This window comes from Hemitrygon akajei, chromosome 14, assembly GCF_048418815.1.
Source record: "Hemitrygon akajei chromosome 14, sHemAka1.3, whole genome shotgun sequence".
NCBI lineage: Eukaryota > Metazoa > Chordata > Chondrichthyes > Myliobatiformes > Dasyatidae > Hemitrygon > Hemitrygon akajei.
The window spans coordinates 23,049,214-23,069,536 of record NC_133137.1 but is presented as its reverse complement, the minus strand read 5'-3'; the positions used below and the strand labels follow the sequence as shown (position 1 = coordinate 23,069,536).

At 37.0% G+C, this 20,323-nt stretch overlaps 1 protein-coding gene across 1 annotated transcript in view; it reads left to right on the top strand.

Moving 5' to 3' along the window:
- The window catches only part of tbc1d10ab (TBC1 domain family, member 10Ab), a 69,423-nt gene that overhangs the window by 44,491 nt on the left and 4,609 nt on the right, over window positions 1-20,323 (top strand). The window contains exons 3-8 of the mRNA XM_073065669.1: window positions 5,734-5,841; window positions 6,629-6,735; window positions 7,764-7,878; window positions 10,872-10,937; window positions 12,727-12,916; window positions 14,062-14,216. Coding sequence (XP_072921770.1) covers window positions 5,734-5,841; window positions 6,629-6,735; window positions 7,764-7,878; window positions 10,872-10,937; window positions 12,727-12,916; window positions 14,062-14,216 — 741 coding nt within the window. The remainder of the gene's footprint in view (window positions 1-5,733; window positions 5,842-6,628; window positions 6,736-7,763; window positions 7,879-10,871; window positions 10,938-12,726; window positions 12,917-14,061; window positions 14,217-20,323) is intronic.

Below are 20,323 nucleotides of genomic sequence, written 5' to 3'. Positions count from 1 at the left end.
TTATACGTGTGTGGGGGGGGGGGTGGATTTGCAGATAACAGGATTCAGGCTTACACACAAATGAATATTCTAGATAGACATGGATTGGAATGAAATGATAAGGAACAAGGGCATTAATAAACAATGGCCCATTAGAGAGACTGCTAGAGGGTATGTATGGACTTGTCCAAGGGAAGTTTGAGCCTGGGATTTTTGGAGGAAGGTCAGAATATAGGGGAATGAAAATTGATTTGTTGAAGAAGTGATAAAAAGCCCAAGGCCCTGAAGTGAGAGACTAGCAATGGCAGTTCTCTCTGATATCAGGCCTTGATGCTAAACCTCAAGTAGATTAAATGGGTGTCAATTAGAAGTGCTTAATAAACTTTTTTTTCTTCCTTCACATCAGTCAGTATATTATTGAATGTTTGCTGTATTGTGTGCTGCCTTCTATTCTGTAGAGTTCACAACAGCCCACATTGTTCCTATTTTACCACAGCTGCTTATAGAAATACAATTGTATTATTGACTGCTCGGGTCCCATATCAAAGAAAGGATGTGGTGGTGTCATAATGTGTGACAATCCCTGCGGGCTTCTACCAGCATACCCTGGGTGTGTTGATTGTTAATGCAAATAGTACAAATAAGCTTGAATCTTCCATTGGAGAATGCTAGAGGAAGCTTACGAGAATGATCTTGAGTTTGAAGGGTTAACGTATGAGGAAAGTTTGATGGCTCAGGACTTTTATTTGCTGGAGTTTAGGAGAATGAGGGGATATCTCATTGAAATGTATTGAATATTGAAAGGCCTAGATAGAATGGATGTGGAGAGGATGTTTACAATAGTAAGTGTGTCTCGGACTAGAGAACGCAACCTTAGAATAGAGGGGTATCCATTTTGAAGTAGATGAGGAATTTCTTTAGCCAGAGGTTAGTGAAGATGTGGAATTCTTTGCAACAGAGGTCTCTGCAAAGGCCAAGTCATTGGGTATATTTAAAGTGGAGGTTGATACGTTCTTTATTAGTCAGTGCATCTTTGATGCACTGAAGAAAGATGCAGGAGAAGAAAGGTGAATGAAGATGAGAGGGAAAATAAATCAGCCATGATAGAATGGCAGAACAGACTTGATGGGCCAAGTGGCCTAATTCTGCTCCAATGTCTTATGATAAGTTATTTTTCTCTGTGCAACTAAAACTTACATTTTTTCATTGAGGGTAATTTTAAAATGTTTTTGAACCTAATCTACAAATGCCCATTACCCACTTCCCCCTTCATTCATTCTTTTATTTTAATACCAAAATGTGATGCCTCCTGTTTATAGTTGAAATCCATCTGCCACATTGTGGCCATTTGCCATCTTATCAATATCCTCTTCCAGGTTCCTTTCCTCCTTGAAATAGAGAAACATAATGTATTTGACCTTGTGTATTTTTGAAATAAGATAAAATGCTGTTACATTGGATGTATTGCTACAAAATGTACATCAAAATTTGAAAGTATTCATTGTAGCGGTCTCTTAATTGGCGCTTCCACAAATAGTTCAAACTTTAATTTGTTGTTTGTGATTGCCTATATCAGTTGGATGAGCTATTTTAATGCAATCTTAACACTATTTTCAATCGGGTAACTTTATTTTGGAACAAGACAAAAAAAAATCTGTTCCATAGTTTGGCAATATTGTTTATATTTTGAAGTGGGATGAGGAAATTTGCCCCTCAGTAATTATCAAAGCTTACTGTAACAAATTGAAGAAATGAGGAACTCTGTTGTGGAAAATGCTTCAATGTAAGGGATAGTGATGACTGGAGTACATGTTGGTTAAGGGAAAAAGATGGGAGGAACAATGAAAAGACTCTTTCTGATAAGAATGAAATACAGTTTGTTTTCCCAAAAGTTAGTATTTGGACCAGTTCTCTCTTGTTTATAAGTAACTGACTTGGGCTTGGTATAGTGTAGAGATGGCGTCTGTGGAAAATACAAAGTGAGAAAGCAACACGGCAGAATTCAGGAGAAAGCGGACTGGTGAAATGGTGTGTGAAAGGGAAATGTAAGATGGTTAAGTGACTCAGCTTGGGAGGAACAGCATGGAAAGGCAATCCAATCTATTTTGCATATTTTCAAATTTTTCATAGTGGCAGGACAACTGATACAATGATCAAATAAGCACACATGGTATTCATTGCACTAATAGAGCATATCAGCACATGAACAAAGTAGTCTCTAAGCCTGGTAAATTGTTGATTAGGCATCAGTTGAAACAAGTGTAAAATTTTACATAAGCCACTTTTGGTTGCGTGTGAAGACCTTGATCAATGCAATCTGCAAGCTTGAGGGATTTCAGAGACACTAGGGGTGTTGGAATTGTTCTTTGATCAGTACAGGTCCAGTAGAGGGGTTCAAAATTATAGGGTATTGATCAGGCAAGAAGGGAGAAAATAATTCTCTTGGGTAAGTGCACAGTTAATTAAGGCCATAGATTTAAAGTAATGGCAAGCGGAGGTTGCTGGAAAAGTAAAGGGAAGTTGATTCTTTTTTTTTCTTTCCGCTCCCCCAACATGCTCCAAGAAGAATGCATTGCTATTAGAATCTGAATTTGTTCAGTGCTTTCATCACTTGTCATGGCTCAAGTGAAGCATTCTGCAGTTTGCAGTCTCCATACTCTTTGTCATCTTGCCCCATCAGATGTTAAAATGACTGCATTACATATTTTTTCCCTGAATTCTCTCAATTACTAGTGCAGAATATGTGTTTTTACGACACATGCTGGTGATATTGATTCTGTTAACTGATTTTTAAAAAAAAAAAATAATTCTGGAAGTTGCTCATTTTTACTAATTTCTTCAGCAACTACATGTTCACAAACTGTTTCTTCTGTTCCTTGTTTCCAGTCACCACGCTTGTAGCCCTCGTAAATCTTTTAGTGGTTTATAGGTTTTCCAAAGTCCGTGTTGAGTCCTCCCATGGATTCACAATACTGGCAGGTTCACCTCTGATGCTCTTCCAATGCTTGATTATTCAAGCAGCAACAGTAAAGAGCTACTTCCACAATTTTGGGATCATGTTTCAGATGCTGTGCCACTTGAGGGAGTAACAGAATACTGATCTTGTGCAGAAAAGGGGGCGAATGGGGTGTTCTGATTAGAGCAGAAGTGATGCCTGGGAGCAGGTATTTCAAAAACAGCTTTAATAGGTACAGGTGGTCCTAGCCATTCACTCTGTTCCAAGGTGTGGGAATATTGTCACGGGCAAAGGCTGTCATCAAGGTCAAGGGTGAACGCAAAACTGAGGAACACTGTGACAGGTGATGGGAGAATGATGATGTTGTGATGGAAAGTCCAAAGACACAAAACAACGAGCCCAACAGCACTGAAGATGCAGAGGAGGTCACCTACGCTTGTATATTGTATCCAGCAAGCAGTACCTTCTGTGCTTATTGTTGCATTTGTGTCCAAGTAACGTAAATTTGGCTTAGTACGAGATTAAGCTGTGAATGTAAGGTGGGTTAGATGTACTCAACTCAGCATGCTGTACCTCAGAATCATCAGGTTTATTAGTACTGATATGAAATCTAACTTGTTTTTCAGTAGAGTCGAAGACATAAGGATCACTATTAGTTACAGAATCAGAAGATGAACATTCAAAAATCTGATGGTGGAGGGGAAGAAACTGTTCCAAAAACATTGAGTTGTATTTTCAGGCTCTTGACTTTGTCCCCAATAGTAATAACAAGAAGAGGTCATGTCTGAATGGTGAGGGTCCTTAACAATCTCAAATTCTGGCTGCTTGGGCCGGCAATGAAATACCCAAAAGATTTCCTTGTACGTTACTAGACATCCAATTCAACATCAAAATAATGAACATGCAAAGTTTTGTTATTGATCTTAAGCTAATATATTTTAACAATTCCCTTGACATTCCAAAACACTGGCACTTCCCTTGGGACTTGTAAAAGTAAAGTTTTTGGCTTCTTGTGGTAATGCTTGGAATTTAAACACTGTCTGTTTTATTTATTTGGATGTCAAGTGCCAATAGAGAATACTAAATATATTCCTTGGTCCTTTTTGTATAACATGCAATTCTTAGTTGCAGAAAAGTTGCTACATCATCAGGCTTTTTTCCCTCCCTTGTGTTTAATGAAAAACATCTGAATTAATCTGTTCTTTTGCTGTTGCATCTTCAAATTGTGATTTTTTTTTAAAACTCCACTCTTGCTAACCTATGACTTCACTTAAAAACTAATTGAAAACAGACTATTTTAAATGTCTACATATGAAGTAAATTACAAAAGCCAGCTATTTCCTTTGGTTGATTTCAAGTTTTTTTTAATTTTGCTACAAAAGATTTTTCTTGCATCTAGTAAGATGTTTGTACCAGGGCGATGTAATCTTGTGTAAACTATAAACAGTGTTCCTTGCAGTTGAGCTTATTCACATCTCCATGCATACAAGCTTGTTCAATTTGCGACAACACTAAAATGAGTGGAGCAACCAATTGTACTCGGGGGAATTTAATAAGTTATGTAATTGTGCAAAAATTGAAATATAATACTAACAAAGAATACTGTGTATATTGTAAAATTTGGCTCAGATGCAAGTGGGATATGAGGGCAGCAGTAAACTTGTGATCACATTTTGCTAATTTCTTCTGTAAAACAAAAATGTACCTGTATATATTATAAATCTATAAGGTATTTCTGAAACTTACAGAACAGTTTAAATTATATGTGTAGCACTTGTAACAGACTGGTCATTATGCTTTAAAGTCATGCTATTGGTGAGGGTACAAAAGAATATAGTAATAATGATAATAAATGAAGCTTCTGATCTTTAAACACTTTAGTTTAAACAGAAACTTAGAGGTGCTCATTAAAGCATTAAATAGAAATTATCCATGATTTTTACTTTCTACATTGATTATTTTGATACTCTTGCCATTGTATGTTAATCTCCTCCGAGTAAACATGGGGATGTCCAAAATTCAGCTGAATGATTCAAATTCTGTTTAACCTGATGATCAGCATTGGCTCCCAATAAAGAGTCTTGAATTTTAATTCTTGTTTTGAAACTCCTCCAGTGATCTTGCCTTTCCTTATTACTAACGCTTTGCAGCCCAACAGTCATTAAAATATTGATACTTTGCCAGCTGAGACCTTTTTGCCAAATTTAATTGCTCCTCCAGTTGAGGTGAAGCTTACCAACATCCTCGTCTCTACTGAAGGACTGCCATGCCACTCTGGTAAAAGTTTTGCTTGATTGGGTCAAAATTTCTTTGCTCGTCCTCCTGTAAAGTACCTTGTGTTTTGTGAAGATAGCTTTCACCTAAATGCAGTTTGATGCTCTTTTTGCTGAAGTTCATTAATGGTGCATTTTGTTGCATTAATGGTGTTGTTAGTGTAACTCTTTGAAATTAATGTAGAAGCTTGCTTCTAAGGCCTGTAACTAAGATCGCCAGAATTTTAAAAGAAGCACTGGAATGTAAACATAAAATGGAATTCGGAATATCTTCTTAAGAATAGAAAAATGTTTGAAATTTATGGAAGGCTAACCAACTGGATTCGTCTTGCAAAAGCTAAAGTAGGTTTAATGGGGAGAAAATAATGGCTTTTTTATATTTAAAAATCTGGTCAAAATATTCAGTGCATTCACTCCACATTCATGTAGTTATGTTAAAATACAAGGAAGACGAACCTTGTTTGTTAAATCTATTAAAGAAAACTGAATCTTTACTGTCTTTTGTTTCCTGTCTTTTTGACACAGGTGAAACTGCGGTGTCAGAAGGGAATTCCACCTTCGCTGCGTGGGCGAGCTTGGCAGTATTTGTCAGGGAGCAAAGTAAAAATGGAACAGAACCATGGGAAGTTTGATGTAAGTATAAATGGGGAACTTGTTGCATTGTATGCCGGTATTAACAATGATTTTATTAAATGGTTTGTTGACATTACACCACCATCTGTTTCAAAGTGCTTTTAATGCACCCTTACCAAACCCTGTGTCACAGGAGTGAAGTCATGAAATATCATTCAGCACCTTAACCAAGTGCCTTCTATTCAGTCTTGGTATTGAGAGCTGGCAGACTGTCCACTGTGAGGCTCCTCATGTAGATATCCTCTTCGAGGTTACACCATGCAGGCGTCCTGTTAAGTTTTCTACCTCTTCCATACATCTGTTATGTCCATTATAGACATCATTGGCAATCAGAAAGTCTCAAAATAGCATCGAGCTTTTTGTATGGATAAGATATCTTCATAATAATCTCTCCTCATGGACTATCACCACCTACTCTACTCCAAGCCATTATAGCTATTCTCAGCCCTTATCCTCAAACACTCTCACTTATAACTACTTCTAGTTTCCCTTTCTCCTTCAGTTCTGAACTAATTGTCGTCATCTAAGTCAAAGTGAGGATTTTGCTTTTCAATATCAAATACACTAGATAATACAAACAAAGACATGGTAAAGAGCCTTCCTTTGTATTTTGTATAACCTTCTAAAGTATTTGGTTCTTTAAGTACAATTCTGATCTGTTAAGATATTTTATTGGACTCTTATGTTGCTGTTTGATTCAATAATGCAGTTAGAAAGCATGAAACTTTTTTCTGTTCCATCAAAATAATAAAATATGGTTGCTGATGTAATGATTGCTGTTCACTAGGTGATAGACCAGTCACCTGGAGATCCAACATGGCTTGATGTAATAGAAAGGGACCTACATCGCCAGTTTCCTTTCCATGAGATGTTCATCGCTAGAGGCGGCCATGGGTATGTTCAATCTTTTGTGTTTTTCATTTAAATGTTAAAAAGATTGTTTCAGCCTGTAAAACAAAAAGAGATCTGTGCTAAAGTTATCAGTGAATATAAAAACTGTGACTCTATCCATCCATGTCGGTACATCTCAAGTAGCAAATCTGAGAGTAATGTGGGGGCACTATTTAAACCTACAACAGTGAATACAAAGAAAACTGCAAAAATTAAAATGCTGCTCTTTTGGCACTGGATCATTATCCATAAGATATATATTTCTTTTCATGGTATCTATTGATGTTTCAATCTTGGGGCATCCATTTTGATCACATATTTTAAGAAACAGATTCAAATTAGTTCTTTGTATTACTGATAAATACTAGTCGCCTTTGAAAAGTGTAAAATCAAACTATTGATAACTTGTATTTTTTTGAAGGTTATTGAGTATATCTCAAGTTAAAAATGGAAATGTGACTGTAAGGCTTAAACTTGAGGGAGTTTGAACTGAATATGAGAATTTATTGAAAGAACCTTTGAAAAATTGGAAAATCACCAAGTGGCATGCTATAACTTGTGCATAGTAACGTAGCAGCACAATCGCATTGGAGCACAGGTGATCACCAATCAGGGTTCGATTCCCGCTGCTGTCTGTAAGGCATTTGTAGCCCATGACTGCATGGATTTCTTCTGAGTGTCCTAGTGTCCTTCTACATTCCAAAAAGGTTAACGTTGAATGTGCCGTACTGGCACTTGGAGCATGGTGACACGTACAGGTTGTGTCCAGCACAATCCTCCCTGATTTGATTTGATGCATTTCATTGTATGTTTTGATGTACGTATGACAAATAAAGCTAATCTCTAGCCTCCAAATTTCAACTTTGTTTCTGTGCTTAAAATGGAATCTGTGGATGTCATAATGTGGTGAAAATTATATTCTCAGGCTTAAACCTAGATATACTGTAAAATGGCAATGCTTTGTTTCTTATTCTTTTTTTGTTTCTTTATCGTCTCAAAATTCAGTTGATTTTATTTTTGGTTTTATTAAGGCAACAAGACCTTTATAGAATTCTGAAAGCGTACACAATTTACAGACCAGAGGAGGGGTACTGTCAGGCACAGGCTCCAATAGCTGCTGTTCTGCTAATGCATATGCCTGCTGAGGTAATTATTCTTCCTGTTCCATGTTTCCCTCATTGTTCAATTTGAAGTTGGAATGTCTATTTGGAGAAAATGATGTCTGAGTGCTAAAAATGCTTGCAAAATGGGAAGCTCCACAGCCAAGTGTTTTTCCTAAGTAGAGGTTAGCACAGGAAAGGAAGGAAAAATAGGGAGAGTCACCTCCTCTTCTGATCATGGGAGCTTTGGTCTCTGCTTGCAGAGAAGCATCAACTCTGAGTGCAGAAGTGATCTAAATGAAATTGTAAGTATGTGAAAAGAGAAGTAACAATCTAAGAAGTTGAGAGGTTTGGTTATTATTTATGGATCCAGTTCCTTTTCTTTCCTTTTGAAGATAGTTTGAAACTTGTATGAAGTTCCACAACTGGCAGCCTTCTTGTACCATGGACAAACATTTTACTTTCTCTTGTATAAAGATGCACAAGTTGCTGAACTTCAGTGATACATTTCAGATACCTCATGTTATCTAATGCATTTTTTTGGGTATTACATTGACCACACTTGCTCATATTTCATGTTTACAAAACACTAATACACATCATTTTTTTGGAAATAGAGAAAGTGAGGGAGTTTAAAAACAACCAAACGTTGTTCAAAGTAAATTTGTTGTCATAGTACAAATATGTCACCATAGTGATTCATAGGGATTCATTGGCAGGAAAATAAATGAGCAGTCTCCAGTTAAAAGCTACCCATTTAAAATTATCACAACAATGTTCAGAACTTTGCAAAATGCTTTTGAAGATTTGAGCTGGCTGTAGTGTTTACTGAGATCTTTAACCTTTTGCTTAGGCAGTCTGCGGAACCCACCTGCTTCAAGCAGACTTCACATGCACTGGTGTTTAAGAAGAATGTTGTAACAAACTATCATCCAGTAGCACCTACCATTCACAGAGATGAAGGGCTTTTGAGAGATTGATGAATCAGAATCATTTTACTATCACCGGTATATGTCATGAAATTTATTAACTTTACAGCATCAGTACAGTGAAATACACTGAACCACTGAGTGTGTGTCTTCAAGCTTCTGTACCTCCCTCCTGACAGTAACAATGAGAAGAGAGCATGTCCTGAGTGGTGGGGATCCTTAATGATGGATGCCGCCTTCCTTGGGCACCGCTCCTTGAAGATGTCTTGGATACTTCGAAGGCTAGTACCCATGATGGAGCTGACTAATTTTACAAGTCTCTGCAACTTACTTTGATCTTGTGCAGTAGCCCCCCCCCCCCCCCCCCCACCACCACCAAATACCGGACAGTGAAGTAGCCAGTCAGAATGCTTTCTGTGGTACATTTGTAGAAGTTTGTAAGTGTTTTTAATGACAAACTAAAACTCCTCAAACTCCAAATGAAATATAACCACTGACTTGCCTTCTTTATAGCTGCATCAATATGTTGTGTCCAGATTAAGTCTTCAGCGATATTGATGCCCTGGAACTTGAAATTGCTCATTCTCTTCACTTCTGGTCTTTCTATGAATGTTCCCTCATTTTACCCTTTCTGAAGTCCACAATCAGTTCTGTGGTCTTGTTGGCATTGATTGCAAAGTTGTTGCTGCGACACCATGCAACTAACTGGTATATCTTGCTCCTGTACACCCTTTCGAAACCATCTGAAATTCTGCCAGAAATAGTTGAACCATCAATAAATTTATAAGATAATTTATGATGAAAGGTATCAACTCCTGCCTGAAAAGCAGCTTGGATATGCTCCAGTTTGCCTACTGGAGGCAACAGGTCCACAGCAGATGCCATCACTCAACCCTGGAACATCTAGACAGCAAAGATGCATACGTCAGGATGTTTTTTTAGCAATCAATGTATCATCACCACAGTAAGCTTCAAGATCTTGGCCTCAGCACCTGCTTGTGCAATTGGATCCTCAATTTCCTCACTTGTAGACCCCAGTCAGTTTGGATTGGCAACATCTCCTCCACGATCTCCAGCACAGGTGCACCACAAAACTGTTGCTTCACTCCCCACTCTCACTCATTTTACAATTACGATTGTGTGGCTAAGCACAGCTCCAATGCCATATTCATGTTTGCTGATGACACCACATTAATTTCCTTGGAAAAGGAAATTAGGGTCTGAAGTAAAACGTTCTGCTTTGTACTTGCCTTTCTCTGCATTCACACATCAGCATGATTGTAATCACCAGACTTTATTTTCTCTTGAAGAAAAGATTTCTGAGAAACATCAGTGTTCAACATGAACAGTTAAACAAACTTGTGGTTAGACTGGAATGTGGTGGTTAGTTTTTGGCACTATTCCTTGAAAAATATATTGACCAGAGCTAATGTAATGTTTATTTGACAGAATGGTATCTTGAATCCAGAAGGTTAAATTATAAGTAGCAATTGTATATGATGAGAGGGAAGAGATGACTTGGTCAAAGTTTTGAAAGTAATCTGGTAGAATGAGAAGTAGCTTCTGGTAAGGGTATCCAGGACTAGCAAAACATGACTTACCAATCAGGTCAGATGAGGTTAGAAGACATTTCCAAGTGAGGGGTTGGAACCCTCCTCTGCAAACAATAACTAATGTTGGATCAACTAATTTTAAATCTGAAGTTGATTGTTGTCAGGAGTTATAAGAGGATATGAGGTAAAGGTAGAGTGTGAAGTTGGATCACAGAAAACATCAAGGTTTCATTGAATGGTAGAACAGGCTTAAGGGGGGGCTAATTGTCATTGTGTTTCTAAAATATTTTTTTCTTTTAGCATATTTAATCTGGTATAGAAACTTGCTATTTTGGACCTCCTTTCATAGTTCAAGGTCTTTGTTCATCCAGTTTGCCTCTCGAGGCGTGCTGGGGGAGTCAACTAACATACAACTCTAAATCTGATAAATTTGACAATGTAATGATTATACCAAAATAGACTAGCATTTCCTAATGCTACAATTTTGTATTCTACTTTCAATATTTTCTGATCTCTGCCTTAACATTTCTGATTTGTTGTCTTATTCCATTATGCAGCAAGCTTTTTGGTGTCTGGTTCAGATTTGTGAGAAGTACCTTCCAGGATATTACAGTGCTGGATTGGTGAGTTTTAAAAAATCAGGTGGGATTGTTACATTTTTTGAGACAATGGAACAGGGTTAATATGCAAAGCATAAAGTATTGCAGAAAAATGTAGTGAGAAATGTTGTTTTGTAGCCATACAGAATAATGTGGATGTACTGTTCCTTTGTAACTGAATACATGGGTCTGAATATATGAGAGAAGTATAGTTGAAGATATCCCTTTGCTCAGCATATTTAGTACATCATATGTTAGCTTCACAGACTTGATTTTACTACATCAGTAAAAGGTCCTTTGGAAAACAATGGATACTTCAGTTCATGTTGGGATTTGGTTTGTATATCTGCTTTCTCATCTCTCCAATTGAACTGGGATATGAATTTTTTCCAGGTTTGAATCATCAGCAGGTTGCTTCCTGATGTTTGCAGAGTTACTGTTGTGGTGAATTTTTATAGTAATTTGATTTTTAGCAACAGGGAACTTGTTATTTGACTAATCAGATATTTGCATATCACGAAAATGTGACCATCTGTATTTTTTCTTAAGAAAAAGTACAACTTTTATTCGTATGAGAATTGCACATCCTTTTAAGACCTTACAAAGTGGCAAAGATATATTAAGATCTTATATAATGTTCTAGGTAAATGGTTCAGTTAAGTTTCTAATATTGATTTCACAATGACAGATCCTTTATTTTTAAATTCTATTTTTAAGGATATTACTGAAATATTGTTCGTCAGTTGTAAGTTTACCTTTATTTTCCCAATACACTAGAAAGACCTGCTCCAGAGAGTAGAAATTAAACCTCTACTTCCACAAACACTAAGATATTATACATACCTTTCTCTTTGTTTATAAGCTTTTAATGTTCTGGTTAAGCTTAGCATCCCAAAACTAGTTGTTGAACACTGTTGCCTTTATATATTAATTTGGCTGCAATGCCGTTCTGCTGTTTTACTTTGTGAAGGAGCTAAGTTTTGCTCTCAGGCAGTGGCATTCCAGCCACTGTTGCTAAAAGCATTCTTCCAGTTAGATTGTATTATGTCATATACAGTAGTGGCATTGTGCAGAAAGCTCTTGTGTGAAACTAGTACACTGTCTGGATTGCCACCTAAAGCTCTATAAATGAGATGAAATATATACTGTAACTGTCAAGAGATCGGCTTAGATACAATTCCTCATATTTGTAAGTTCCACAGATATTGATGTATCTAGTTGCTAGTTACAGAAAAGTGATTTGTTTTTATATTGTTGTTCATTGGATTAGGTACCAAAAAAGCCGACTCTATTCACAAGAAGTTTCTGGCTGGAATTCTGTTTTTTCTTGACCTTTGATCTCTGAAACCAATTATGGCACTGGAACTGTCTTGGAACAAATTCAGAACTGGGGCAAAGAGTACACTTCCATGCCTCTCACCAATTTTGGCTTTCCAGTAAATTTTCTCTGTGGTTAACACTTCATATATTTTTTTACTAATTGTTTTTGATGTTTTGAGTTGGAGCGTCTAGCTCAGGTTATCTCTCTGTATCTACATCTGCTCCATTACCAGCATATAATTTCAGATGACTACAATCTGTGTTGTATGTATAGATTGGTTATGTAACAATGATAGATTCTTGAAGTGCATCTTGAAGTTCTGGACTGGGGGTTCCCAACCTTTTTTTATTGCATGGACCAATACCATTAAGCAAGAGGTCCGGGGATCCCAGAATCTAGACAATTAGAGTTATAGTTTAACGTGCTGCTGAGCCACATTAGACTTTTTCAGAGAGAAGTGGAACAATTCATACATCGTTGGTGTCTTTTCAGGAAGCGGTCCAGTTGGATGGGGAAATCTTCTTTGCCTTGTTGCGCAAGGTTTCACCAGTGGCATATAAGCACCTTAACAAGCACAAAATTGATCCCATCCTCTATATGACGGAGTGGTTTATGTGTGCTTTTTCAAGAACTTTGCCATGGGCATCTGTGCTGAGAATTTGGGACATGTTCTTTTGTGAAGGTATGTAATTAAAATAATTTTGTATTGTTTGCTATATAAACACCAGCATCGGCCAGCTGACAACTATTACTGAAATACTACCTGGCAGGAGAAGATCGGTAATTCCAGAGTGCCTTTAATGGCTTGGCTGCCAACCAGCCTCCTCCTTTATGAAGCATTTGTTTTGCTTATCACCTTTCCAATGATGTAGTTTCAGAATTCTTCAAAGAATTCAGAACTTCTGCTTCCCCTGTAGATATGTTCATATATCCGTGTTCTTTTAGCTGCTACTGACCTTGTCTGCACAGTGAGGTGAACTTATGTAGTCTTCAGATGATTTGTAGAAATTGTTGAATCCTAAACAAAATTGCTTCTAATTGCCACTGGTCTTAATTGGTCTCAATGCTAAAAAAAAAAGCATTATTAATTTTCTTATGCTGAGTCTAAAGTGTATTTTGCATTGCATTACTGTGGGATTAATGCACTAAACTTGGCTAAGAATTGTGGGTGATAATGTTAAATGTAGCCATGTCTCATTTTGAAAAGCTACAAACAACGCTATAAATATCAAATATCTTTTAGTTTTTAAAAAAAATCGTCCAAAGCCATACAAAGTAGCACTTTCCAGGGAGGAATTTTTCAAAACCTGCCAATTAGTTTGGATCAATCACTTATTTAGAACTTTGAAACTTGTGGCGCACTGTTCGATGAACATTTCCTCTTTGCTGACATTTTCATATCCTGTTTTCCTTTGGTAATTCATAGACTTTGAATTTACTTCTGAAATTATGATTGCTTTGTAAGTATTTTTCAAGTGAAGGTTACTTCTGTATAGTTTTTCAGCAGTTTTTTTCAGACTACTTTGAAGTCTGATCATGTTGAATAAAACACTTCTCTTAATGATTTGAAGGCAGGGGCACCATCTTGCTTTAAAAGCATTGTTTTACATTTTTTTTACTGTATGCTCTTATTTTAAGATCTGCTTGAAGTGGTCATTGTTGTTAAATTGTGAAGTAACTTGCAGAAAGTGAAATGAATGGTCAAAGTTCCAGGTTTGAAAACAATTCTGTTCCTTATTTAATTTGGTTGTTCCTTATATACTGCAGCAATGGAACAATCCGAATAGTTCGGCCAATTGCCATTTTCCTTGATTTTGCTTTATCCAGGTGTAAAGGTAATATTTCGTGTTGGTCTTATTCTCCTGAAGTACACTCTTGGCTCATCAGACAAACTGAAGAAATGTCAGGGCCAGTATGAGACGATGGAAAAGCTTCGCAGCATTGATCTCAGATATATGCAAGAAGTCTTTCTTGTTCGAGAGGTAAGAAACTGATCACGACTACTTGATGTCTTAATGCTACGTAATGGAATGTCACATTTACTGGAATATCTGTTGCAGCCTGTGCTTGAATCTGTGCTTTGAATGTTTTCAGGGGAGAGAGATGATCAAACTGCTGAAATTTACAGAGATGGCGAAATGACGTTGGTCAGCTTTGGTCACATGCTACAGTAATATGTCGTATACCTAATATCACAAAACTTATTTGGCACCCTATTTAAGAAAGAACAAAAAATGGTGGATTTACTCAGCAGCTTAGTCAGTACCACAGATGAGCAAACCAAGTTCACGTTTCAGATCAATAACCTCCTGAATGTTTCCAGTGTCTAATTGTTTTTGCATTTTGAAACAGTATGAATATTGGAGGAAGCAATGTGACAAATGTTAAAGGAAGAATTAGGAATAATGTCCAAATCCCTGATCAAAGGAATAGAATCGAGGATTATCTTTAAAAGGGGGACACTTGTTGAGAGTTGTTTAATTAGAATTAGGGTTTAATGTCACTAATGTGTTGCAAAATTTGTTTTTGCGGCAGCAGTATGGTGCAAAACATTAAAAAATACTATACATTACAGTAAGAAATAGTGGATTCTAGTTAATTGGGACACATCGGGGCCAGGACATTTTGGTCCAATTAAGCGGCTTCCCCAATTAGCCATAGATACATAGAAATAGTTAAACAGATATAAAGGACAATCTACCATTTACAGGAGTAACAAATTATGTATTTAACTGAAACGCAGAACAAATTAGAACACTACCAATACTATTATAGCATCAAAAAGCTGTATTAGTTCCTAATAGTTAACGGCAGAGGAATTCATCCACTGTATGCTGCCATGTTCTTTTGATTGACTACAAATGAACAAAATCAGTGCAGACAGCTTGTGCAGATAATGGACTGCCTTCATACGATGATTTTGACAGTTGCATCCTCCAAGTATTTATTTTCATTGTAACATTTGAGGTGATTGTCGATACTTTATAATTCTTCATAGTTCCAAACTTGTTAAAGTAGTGAAACAACAGTTTCATTTTCACTCCCGCCGTTTCTGGCATATCTAACCCTGAAAGCTTGAAACTGCAGTGAGCAAAACAGTTCTGAATTGTCTTACTGCTTATTACTCTCCAACAAAAACAATTGGTTTTTGAACACAAACATACAAGTGATGCTATGTAAAAGCTGTTTGCTCTAAGTATGGTGTAGTCTGGAAAATCTACTAGACCAGCAACACCAAAGTCAAGGTGGCAGATGGACAGTGTTTGACTCTGATGCTATCTCCATTCAGTAGGTCTCATTCTCTTGTGGAAATCCAAGGTTTATTGAAGGTCGCTGCAGTTTAAAAAGCTGAATGTCACAACTTCCAGCAGATGAAATTTGCCCCAGTGGGAAAATAGGATTTGTTCCTGCTTCTAATAATCCTTGTGTACTTTATCTTATAGAAGTTGCCATACAGATGCCAAATTTGTTTTGAAGTACAATAGTGATAAGTTTCTTGCAGTGGACTTGATGTAGCTAATGTAATTAATGTTATCTTGTAGAGCAAGTTCTGGGAAGTGTTACTGTCTTTCAGAAAGCTGTTGTTGTCCATTACAGTGCTGAAGCCATTTAACTACACAATTGCATTGCAATTTGTTTCAGATCTGTTTTTTAAATTTACTTGCAAGTTAACCACAGAATAAACAATTAATCACATGTTACTTCATTACATGCCATCAGACCTAAATTTGTATTAGTGGTGGGATAACTTCCATAATAAGAATTTGTTCATGTATATGCAAATTATTTTGGGCATGGCATCTTAGCATTTATAATCCTTCAGTACATTTTCATTTGTATTTAAAAATGTTATAGGGTAATGTTATTTCATTACTGTATATAGTAGCAGATTTATGTATTAAATATCACAATTTAATCAGAATTTATTTTAAATTAACTGTTCGGCTCAAACTGTCATGATTATAAAATGCTCAAAATTGAAAGAGGATACATCTAATTAAAATAAAATAGATAAATATGTTCCTAATAGATAGATTGATATCTAGTGGTATTGGTAAATGTGCACATGTGTCTCTACAATCTTTTCTGGGTTCACTTCTATTTCTGCTTTGCATTCTGTATTTTTGACATTTGTCTATGTTTACAGTAACCAGACTTAGTTCAATTTTCACATCATCATTCTCAATCTCCCCTTCCTCTAACTTACCAGGAAGTTTGTCTGATATTCAGCACTAAATAGAATCTTTCTCCAAATAGGTATCATACCCATTGTTTTCAATCCCAATCAGATCCTTTCTCAGCCACCTACACCATTTCAGTTCCTGGCAAATTCTGAGGATAAACCAGGCTGCTTGCAACCTTGGTGCCTTTTTTTGAGCTTGCTCTTAACAAAGAAGATACAGTGTCAGAAGTTATCAAAACTATAAACTTCCACTTCTGCAAAATTGTCTGACTTTACTTCTGTTATGCTTCTCAAGTATCCCATTACTTTTCTTTCTATGGATCACCTGTCTTTCAAATCAAAAGGCAAATTATTGTAGTGCGTCTTTTCATTCTTTTTAAAGATTCAAAGTTTCATTTATTATCAAAGTATTTGTGCAGTATACAACTGAGATTCTTCTTCTCCAGACAGTTACGGAACAAAGAAAACCATGAAAGTCAAAGAGAAACAGCAAACTGACCCAGAAACATGATCATCAATCCCTTTCACCTCCCACCCCACAAAACACTGAGAAAATCCCCCCGCCCCCCAAGTGATGCCAAGGCTCCCATGATAATTCAGTTTTCAAAACACTGGCAATTTTTGTATGGACTCATTGCTCATAATGGCATCATAATTTTAATATAAAGTGTCTTCTAAATATTTATAATGGAGTGTATTAATGAATTAGTTCTGACTGAGTAAGAGTGAAGTTCTGTGTATTTTTGGAGATTGGACTGCTGAAAAGAGTGCTTTTTAAAAAATTTCCTCAGTTGGGTAAACACAGCCATTTTGATTCTGCTAACATATTTCTTTAGTTGGTCAAATTTGTTCAGGAATGCATAGTGTGTACGTCAAACGAGTTGAGTTACAACATTCCAAAAAGTAGTGTCTCATTACAAAATCCGCCAACTACCGACACACCCAGTAATTTCGTGATAGAAACTAGGATTGAGAAGCCCAAGTAATCCAAAATGGAAATACAAGTTTCATCTTTATCTACCAAGCTATGAATCAATCACATCCCCAAATTAAAATGGAGTGGGGTTAGGTTGATGACAGATTCGCAAGGCTACACTAAAAGATGAAAATGAAAGTAAAAATATTTGAAATTCTGAGGCCAAAATGCTCAGCAGCTTCTCCAGCATTTGTGCCGAATAAATGCTTAATATTTTCATCAAATTTGAATAAAATAGCAACAATTACTGGGGGGGAAAGACACACCAAGAAGTGTCTGTTAAGTGATTATTAGACCAAGCAACATCTTAAAACTGGAAAGAAGATGTGCAGGAATTTAAAGTAAATGTTGTGTTAATAGCAAATGGAGTCAGACATGAAGTCAAAGCACAAAAAAAATGAGAAAGCTGGAAATGTACAACTTTGGTCATTTTAAAAAAAAACAAAGTACTGGCTAAATATAGAGGATCTAATAATTCCAAGCAAAAAAAGAACAGTGGTGAAGTTCTTATGTTCTTTCCGCGCACAACCCTCTCCCTCCCTCCCATCCTGATAGCCACGTAACTTTTACATTTTCAGATCAATATAAAGTTAATGATCGGGTTGCTGTAATGTCCAGCTAATTCATTGTCCTTCAGGAAAGTAAGTCTATCCCTTCTTACCCAGTGTGCCTTGATATGCAATTCCAAATGCATCCATCTGCTTGACTCATAAATGACATTTGGAATGGCCTGACAAGTTTCTTTTTAGGAGGTAATTAGGGATGAACAATAAATGCTGGCTTTGTCTGCAAACTCCACTCCCAGTGACTGAAAGTGACCTTTTATGGATGCATGGTAGTCAACAAATTTGTATTGTCCATTCACTAGTGAGTGAAGGTGATTACAGTTACTTTTAAAACTCTTCCAGCAAACAGCAGGGTCATCATGGTGTCTTAACAGACTCTAAGGAAGTTGCACTCCCTGACTTGTATTTCTACAGACAAATTTTCTTCCAGTGCTAGTCAGGCCATCATGGTGGTTCACCAGAGTTGTGGAATCTCAGCATTTGAAAGCATGCCAGGTTTTTAATTTAATAGTGAAGAACTTAGTCTTATATTTATCCAAACACAATTGCATACTTGATCATCATTGGCTTGGTTGCAGATTTGTTGTGCCATTCATGTTGCTGCCTTCTCTGAGCACCATCTGACTGTGGATTCCTCTGTATCCACAGTATCATTGGCTCAAGTCCTGTCTCCACAGAGACCCATAATTTAGATTCTGTAAGCACTTCACATGCCCAACTTTTCACAGACTAAGAACTGGCAACAACATCCTGACAGTGATTTGGGAATTGTTGAAGCAGTCTTTAGCCATTGCTACATGAACTGAGACACAAAGTGGATGTGTGGGAGAGCTGAGAATAATCCGGACTCCTAATAAAAAGTTTCTGAAAGAAGAGGGATGAAGGTGTCATAATCTTGGCCAGTGGATGGAAACTAACATGCACAGTGTTAAGTGGTTGTTATAATGAACTAAATGTTTGACCAGTGGGAGTGGGGTCAGAGGTCTACTGCACCTGTCATGTGCAGTGTAATACTAATTCTGATCTTAAACTAGATGGTCAAAAACATGCAGTGAATTCAAAGCCACAAAATATATTGAAGAGACCATTTTGCTTGATACAGTCTTTATGTAAGGTCTTTGATATAAAGTGTCACAGGTAGACTGATCCAAAAGTTTAAAACCCATGGGCAAGTTGGTAAATTTGTTTTCAGAATTGGCTTAGTAATATAAGGTAGCAGGGCAATGGTAGAGGGTTGTTTTTGAGATTTGATGCCACTACCTGGGGTAACAACCCTGTCCAGTTTGTTAATGTATGAAGTATAATTAGTAAGGTTACAGAACAAGTGTTAACAATGAGAAATGTTGTATTAAGCTAAAGGATACCAAGTTGGTAAGATGGATAGAAAACGACAGATGAAATTTAATCATGCTAAGTCTGAAGTGATATATTTTGGGAAGACTGATAAGACTAGGATATACACAGTGAATGGTGAGGCCTAAGGAAATGAGATCTTAGTTTCCCAATCTAAGGGTCCCTACAGGAGGCACCACACAAATAAGGTGGTGAAGAAGCCATTGAGTTTCTTTGCATTTTTAAAGTTGGTTCATTAAATATAATGGCAGGGAGGTTATATAAGACAATGTTTAGGCTACACCTAGATTACTATGTGCAGTTTTGGTCACAACAATTTCAGAAGGACATGAATGCCTTAGAGATTGAACTTTGAAGATTGAACTCACCAGAATGAAGCTGTTCAGTTGAGGTGAGGCTGGGTTTGCTATTATTGGAAAAGGTAAAGCCAAGGGATGGTGGGGTGGAATGAGTATCTACCAAAGGAGGCGTTTGGTAGATACCCTGCACTACCCTGCAGGTCACCCTTGGGCAAGGTATTGCACCTGCCTAGTCTCCCAATCAGGGTCATGCAAAGCCATAGGATCAGGTGGTATGAGCTTGTTTGTGTTTTATAACTTTGACAATCTGGAATACAGAAACCTTGGGAGGAAAACTGGTGTAACACACAAAATGCTGGAGAAACTCAGAAGGTCAGGCAGCATCTATGGAAATGAATAAACAGCAGTTGACATTTCGGACCAAGATCCTTCTTCAGGACTGGAGGATCTTGGCCCAAAACATTGACTGTTAGTTCATTTCATAGATGCTGCCTGACCTGAGTTCCTTCAGCATTTTATGTGTTGCTCTGGATATCTAGCATCTGCAGATCTGTCGTGTTTTTTTAATCTGGTTGCTACCAGGTTTGCTCGTGTTTTTTTAAGTTTTCTCAGCCTCACGATATCCCAAAATGTCTTGAAGCCAGTGAAGAATTTTGAAGGATCATTCTGTATTTCTAAAAATTTCTTTTTGTAATGTTAGAGACATGGCAAC